Source organism: Enoplosus armatus, chromosome 13, assembly GCF_043641665.1.
Source record: "Enoplosus armatus isolate fEnoArm2 chromosome 13, fEnoArm2.hap1, whole genome shotgun sequence".
NCBI lineage: Eukaryota > Metazoa > Chordata > Actinopteri > Centrarchiformes > Enoplosidae > Enoplosus > Enoplosus armatus.
The window spans coordinates 9,972,120-9,978,567 of NC_092192.1; the positions used below are offsets into that span (position 1 = coordinate 9,972,120).

Sequence of the window (6,448 nt, forward strand, 5' to 3'; positions counted from 1 at the left end):
TTGATGTTCTTTGGTGGCCACTAAAGCTTTGGTATCTGGATTGATTATACACTTTAGGCACTTTACCTTCACTGAAAGAACATGTGACATGTATTTGACAAGACTAAGGGCCTGGTTATGCTAGAAAAGGACTAGCGTATGCCGGAAAGCAAAACTGTTTACGAACGGTCACACTCGGAGGAAGGGTGAAGAGCCAGCCATCATAGAGAGAGACAGTGGGGTTGTAATGACCATTTAAATATAGGGATTACAGCTACATGAAAAATTACAGAAATGGTTGTGCAAAGACTGAAAGAGAACTAGAGAGAAAAGTTCTCTGCACACTTGGCCAATCTTGATGTGGATGTGAATGTTAGATTGTCGGTTTTGGAAAGTGGCAGAAATGATTAGGCGCTGGCCCTAAAAATGCACAAAAACAGATTAAGAATATGTGTAACTGTGTGAGCAGGGCGTCCTTGAAAAAGAGTGAACAATCCCTGAATAATTAAATGTAGGAAAAAGATTCTTTTTACACCATAGCATTTTGTCATGAATGTACATTGTCATTGTTGTACAATAATTTGTTATTGAATACAACAAATATAACAACCTTCAATTGTTTGATTTAAATAAATGTGTTAAATGTAGTGAAAACGCAGCATACATTTAGAATACTAGTTGTTGTATGTTATTCCAATACATTGCTAAATCTACTGTATGTCATTATATTAAAGTTGCATATATGGAAAATATATTTCATTCAGTTTCTACATGAGCGTTTGTGGATGTCTAACTCGTGTGGCTGTGCAGGACCAGCAGTCTGGAAACTAATTCATTTTAAGTGTCATGCTTTTCTCTGCCTCTGCTTTGATAGTTAAAATGTTTTTCTTGACTTTCAGGCCAAATAAATAGGACTGCCACTGCTCCCGAGCTCACCGAGCTTCCACGCTGATGTCAAGGAAACTGCATTGTTCCTCGTTGTCTTGGGTCAGTGCAGTATAGACTTGTACCATTCAGGCCCACTGAAGCGTTTTTGTACCATATCAAATACAGCAGGACACGTCAGTTGTTCATTTTCCCCAACCACTAGTATCTTATGTCACACACACACACACGCACACAAACACACTGAAGCAATTAGCTGCGGCCTTGTGGTTAAATAATGGAGTGTAGGCATTCCTGGTGATTTCTGTGGAGTGGAGGAAAGAGACGATACTTTTATCCGCTTCTTCTACAAGGTCCATATGTTTCATCTTTCATAGCAGACATGAATGCCCTCCTTCCACACCCAGACTGTCAACAAATCTTCACCACAAATATCTGAGCAGACTGGGGTCGCTGTCGAATGGTTGAGTCCAGAGGGAATAGTTCCCTGCCAGTTGAAGTCTACAGTTACCTCGACCGTCAACCAGAAGAGTTCAGACACTTTTAGAGGTAGATGGTGACCCTGCATCGGAGCTATGTCTAAGTAGTGTCTATATGCCAGGTGACCTCTATTAACCTTTATTTAACCGTGGAATAGTTTACTGAGCATGCTTTTCAGCCATGTCCTCATTCCTTCATGCCCAGTTTCACTCATGTTCACACCTGGGAGCTGCCCACTACAAACACAGCCTCCTACTGTTATCCACTGATTAGCTCCAGTGGAACAATTTAAGATTTTCAGATTGTAAACTGCCAACCAACTGGGCACGAGGAGCGTTCGGAAAATCTAATTTGTATCTTCATTTACTTACTTTCTGAAAAACAAGATGTAAGTCATTCTCATGTTTAAGTATTCTTGCATTGCATTCTTTAAACTGGCAAAGAAATGGAAACAAATTGTGTGAACAGCTGCTACTGGATTTCCAGTTAGAAGTCACATGGCACGTTTAAAACAAACATGGCTGCTGATGGAAACTGCAGTGACCAAACTCCCTCTGTCCAAAAAGCATTTTTTAGCTTTGGAAAAAAAAAAGAGCAACTTGACTTGCAAAGGGTCGGGTGACACACATGCATGATCGTGTGGACTGCAATTGGAGTTTCCTGTGCATAAAGAATCACACATGTATAAACAAACCTCAGACAAACAGAAACTCTGCTAGAAAATCACCAGAAAACTGTTTAAGGTTTAAGAAACTGCTGAGAGGCAGAAAAGAGAGATGGAGAGAGCACTGGGAGAGGATAATTCCTGACAGATTATTCCTTTACCAGATGATAGGCTCAGCTTTTCCATAGACACGGCCACGCACATACACACAGACATCTTACACTTCTTTGTAGTGTCTTTCATGATACAGTCATATTTCTCCAGAGAGAGTGTGTGTGTGTAATGGTAAATGCATTAACAGTAGGATGACGACTTCACAAGAAAGGGACGGGACACAAAGCCTCGACAGAGCATCAGAGACAGACAGGCGTCAGACGTGTGGGACCTTTGAGATAACCCACCACACGTCTGACTTCTCTCTGCACCATTTCCTCATATTCTCTCAGGTCTTCTCCTCTTGAAACTTCACATTTTGTACCCCACATCCACATCCCTCAAGTGACCTGACCTCAATTTTCACGGTGTGCCTCTCGCAAACCAGCTATTCTGAAAAAAAGAAGCAGAAACAGTCAAGTGCCTGACTCAGCATCAGTAAAGGAAGTTCAATCATTCCTTAAGCACAATGCTAAAATCTTCTGCAGACCAGTTTATGAAGTCGAACAACAGCCTGCCTTTCTTTGCTCTGTATTATTCAGCTGTCTTCATTTCACATCTCCAACTGTGAGGCAAAGGTCACCTGGCAGTCTCAGACAGTGGCCGCCAAATAGGAGGTTGTTAGATTTGATCTCAGTGTAATCCTCAGGGAAAAACACTGGGGAGGTAAACAGGTAATACAGTTGCTTCTGGCAAAAAACTGCTGTCAAGCTTAATCCACAGCAGCAAAGTCCCCCAAATCCCCAAACTCTCAGCAGCCAGCAGCTGAAGACTTTGTTGTACTGGAAAGATCCCAAGTATGACTGAGCTGAAATGTATGAAAGCGAAGCAGACAGGGAGCATGATGACAAATCAGCAGTCTCTCCTTGGACAAATAAAGATTTAAAAAAAAAAAACCCTCCTTAATCCCTATAAACCTAACCTTGTCCCACATTTCACAGCACTGAGCAGAAGATAAAGCCCAGTTTGTGACCAGAGTTAGTTGATATTAGAAGTCATGGAGAATTCGGTCCATACCTGTAGATACAACAAGTCCAAGGAACAGGAACATGTTGGGAAATACTCTTATTTGCTTACTCAGATAGAAGATTTATATGACTCTCATGTCTGTACACTAAATATGAAACTACAACCAGCAGCCAGTTAGCTTAGCTTAGCATAAAGACAGGAAACAGGGGGAAACAGCTAGCCTGGCTCTTACACAAAGAGTTTAGAAACCCTCAATGCGTTAAAATATCAAGATCAGACATGAAAATATCTGTGTGTGTCAAATGCAGGGAAATGAAATACACCATGTGTAACTATAGTCTACAGCTGTGTGCATCTGCAGAGGTATATGTGAATTTACTTTTCGTGGCTTGTAAACAATGTTATTACAATTAGCTCATCAGTCTGTCTCATAAATCTCAATCGTCTGACACAACCTTTCACCTCTCAGTCTCAAACCTTCACTATTTCCACTGACCCTGAACCTCCTCTCTTCTCCGCAACTCTGCTTCTCCACATTCTACATTTCCTCGGGGACACTCTAACGTTTCCCCCCATCCTCCTCTTCCATCTTTCCTTTTCTCTTCAAGTCTTTTGGCATTGCTCTTGCCGCTTCTGGCTGTAACTGTTTTTTCTCACAAGTCTGACTTCATAGCCTTATTTGTCCTTACAATGTGACTTTACATAGCTGTCTCTCTCCACGTTTGTTCCTTTTGTGTGTGTGTTGGCCCTCTGTGTCTGTGTTTCTGTCTGTCTCTCTCTCCCTGTCTGCATATGTGTCTTTCTCTGCTGCTGTCTCCTCCACCGCCTTCCCTTTTCACTCATTCGCTTTCACAGTTCATCTGTTTTTCTTTGCCACACACACGAACATATCTCTCTCTCTCAGCCAGGGAAAGCTGTACTGGTGTTGTGTTTCAATACAGTAGGAAATATTTTTGACCATGCAGGATATGTCTGAAGTGGTAGAATCATTCGCTTCTCATGCACACACACTCTTTATATAAAAATAGCCTTTTATTTGAAAACCAAAATGAAATCCAGAGTTTAAAAAACTAGTTTTAAGAGCGTGAGCATATTTCATTTAATTTAATCTAGCATACAGATGTTGGGGGGGGGGCCAGGCTGCAGACAGGAATGGCACCATAAAAGAGGGTGTCTGTCAGCGGGAAGAGTAGCACCAGAAACAGCAGCAGTCCCATCAGATACGAGAGGAGTAGAGCTGGTCGTTGAGGGTGTTGCAGGGCAGAGCTGATGTCCGGCAGGCCCTGACTGTTACAGAACGAATGGCACAGAACTGGACCCACAACATGACCTGTAGAAACAGATTGCAGATTTAATGAGGCGTGTTAACTGTAGGTGTTAGCAAGCCAATGTTCACTTCATCTCTCACCAGTTCTCATGAATATAAAGGCAGTAAAGGCACCGAACACAGTTGTGTAAACGAACTGCACCCCTGCAACAGAACAGCACAATGATCAGGATGATTAGATCTAGATTTTTGATATACATGACTTTGGTGCATAAGTAGGATTTGAAAAGCAAAGTCATGCAGTTGTGTGATTCACTAAAAGGTTGTTTACAGTGTTGACATAGTTTTCTATATGATCCAATAATCTCAATCCAAAAATTACAAGTGTATTATTAGACTTTATTTGAATTCTTTAACTTGCATTATTACAATTTGGTTTATTTGAGGAGAGTTTTGTGAGTCAACTGACCCGACACCAAGAGGATGACACTCATACTGTCCTTGTGGAGGCGCTGTTGCTCTATGATGTGGTGGAAATGGGCTGGAATGACATTGAATTGTTGTGAAAGCTGTGGTGAAAACAAATACCATGACATTTGAAATAATGCAGCACTTTCTAACATGTATTTAGGCAAAAAGAACAGAAAGTTAACTGTTAACTAAGTTAACACTGAATTATGTGTTATGATAATGTCAACATAGTCCTATAATGTTTACTGTAAAAGAGTTAATGCCATACCAACACCGAAGAACAGCGGAGCCATGAAGATGGCAGCTGTGGGTCCTGTGCAGGGCACCAGCATGGGCAGCATGGCCCCTCTGAACACCAGCTCCTCAGTCACTGGTGCCACCACCTGGTTCCTGAGCCACACTGCATCTCCCACACAAGACCTCCATGATTGAACATCTGGGAAAATAAAGTCAAAACGACATACACATCAAATGCTTGCAAGCAAACATGTAAAACTCCCCAACCTCGAATTCTTTTAGTAGACACAAAGTTTAACTCACCTAGTGCAGACCGCACTTCCCCAGTGAAGCCTTCAGGGTTGTCCATCGCAGAATGAACCAGGGGACCGAGATAAAATACCTGATATTTAGAATAAAGTCAAGTGTTTATAACATCCAGTGGATCTAGGGACTACAGGCCGCATGTATGGTTTAAACATGCTCATGAGATATCACTGCAAAATGCAGAAGGTTGTAGAGCCGCATCATATCATATTGGGAATGGAAATTAAATCTTTCAAATGTCAAAACTGCCTTAGTCCAGCATAAATAAAATGCTCTATGAGGGAACCGGGATCCACAGAGGAGTGTTCGAGGCTACAAAAAACTCTGGCTGTGGCATCTCCAAGGTTTAATCTGGGCTGAGACTCTCTGACGTACCATGGTTAGTAGTAGTGGCAGTATGGCTGCAGGAACCAGACCTTCCAAACGAACTCCCATCAACTCCCACACAGATAGCTCGACCTGGATGGGCAGATTTATAAACATAATTTTTGTGATTATAAAGTTAAGCCAATGTGACCCCAGGCTTAACCTCACAAAACACCTTATGTATAGCGAAGACGCCCCCAGGAGTGAGGACAATGCCCTTCACCTGGAGGGTCAGGGTTCAGTCCCCTCTGGGAAGTGCCCTTGAGAAAGACACTGAATCCCTCTCAGCTGGACTTACACTGACCTTTGACCTCCCTGTGGAATGGATGTTCACAGTTCAAACAGCTGCTTTCTCTACTTAGACGGTGGACAAGGGTTACTTGTATATAAAGCACACTGGAGAGTGAGTGCATACAGTGTGAGCATGTGCATCTGAGCTGAGCCACTTTTTATGCCTCTAGCTCTACTGTGCTGTATTATTTTGGTATCCATGGGCCATAGATTATACTGGTAATGAGTGCATGTACACTCAGTTGCCAGTTTATTCGGTACACCTAGCTAAAACTAATACAGTCTAATACAACAGTCCTGCAATGAATCCTGTCAGTATAACGCTATAGAGAGAGTGTATATTGCCTGCTCTGCTGATGTTTACTGGACAAAGCATGTGA

At 42.2% G+C, this 6,448-nt stretch overlaps 1 protein-coding gene across 1 annotated transcript; it reads right to left on the bottom strand.

Annotated features, from left to right (window-relative positions):
- Positions 1 to 4,239: 4,239 nt before the first annotated feature.
- On the bottom strand, positions 4,240 to 5,846 carry LOC139295298 (CAAX prenyl protease 2-like). Its single transcript, XM_070917466.1, has 6 exons — positions 5,787 to 5,846; positions 5,409 to 5,487; positions 5,137 to 5,304; positions 4,867 to 4,938; positions 4,539 to 4,601; positions 4,240 to 4,460 (listed from the first exon to the last, which is right to left on the bottom strand). Exons 1-6 carry the CDS (start codon positions 5,844 to 5,846, stop codon positions 4,240 to 4,242), a joined length of 663 nt encoding a protein of 220 aa, XP_070773567.1.
- Between the last annotated feature and the right edge of the window lie 602 nt (positions 5,847 to 6,448).

Coding starts and splice junctions, on each gene's coding strand:
- LOC139295298 (XM_070917466.1), bottom strand. CDS start 5,846: ATGGGAGTTCGTTTGGAAGGTCTGGTTCCTGCAGCCATACTGCCACTA. Junction 5,488..5,786: donor TGCCACTACTACTAACCATG/GTACGTCAGAGA, acceptor TCTAAATATCAG/GTATTTTATCTCGGTCCCCT. Junction 4,602..4,866: donor TGTCATCCTCTTGGTGTCGG/GTCAGTTGACTC, acceptor GTTCTGTTGCAG/GGGTGCAGTTCGTTTACACA.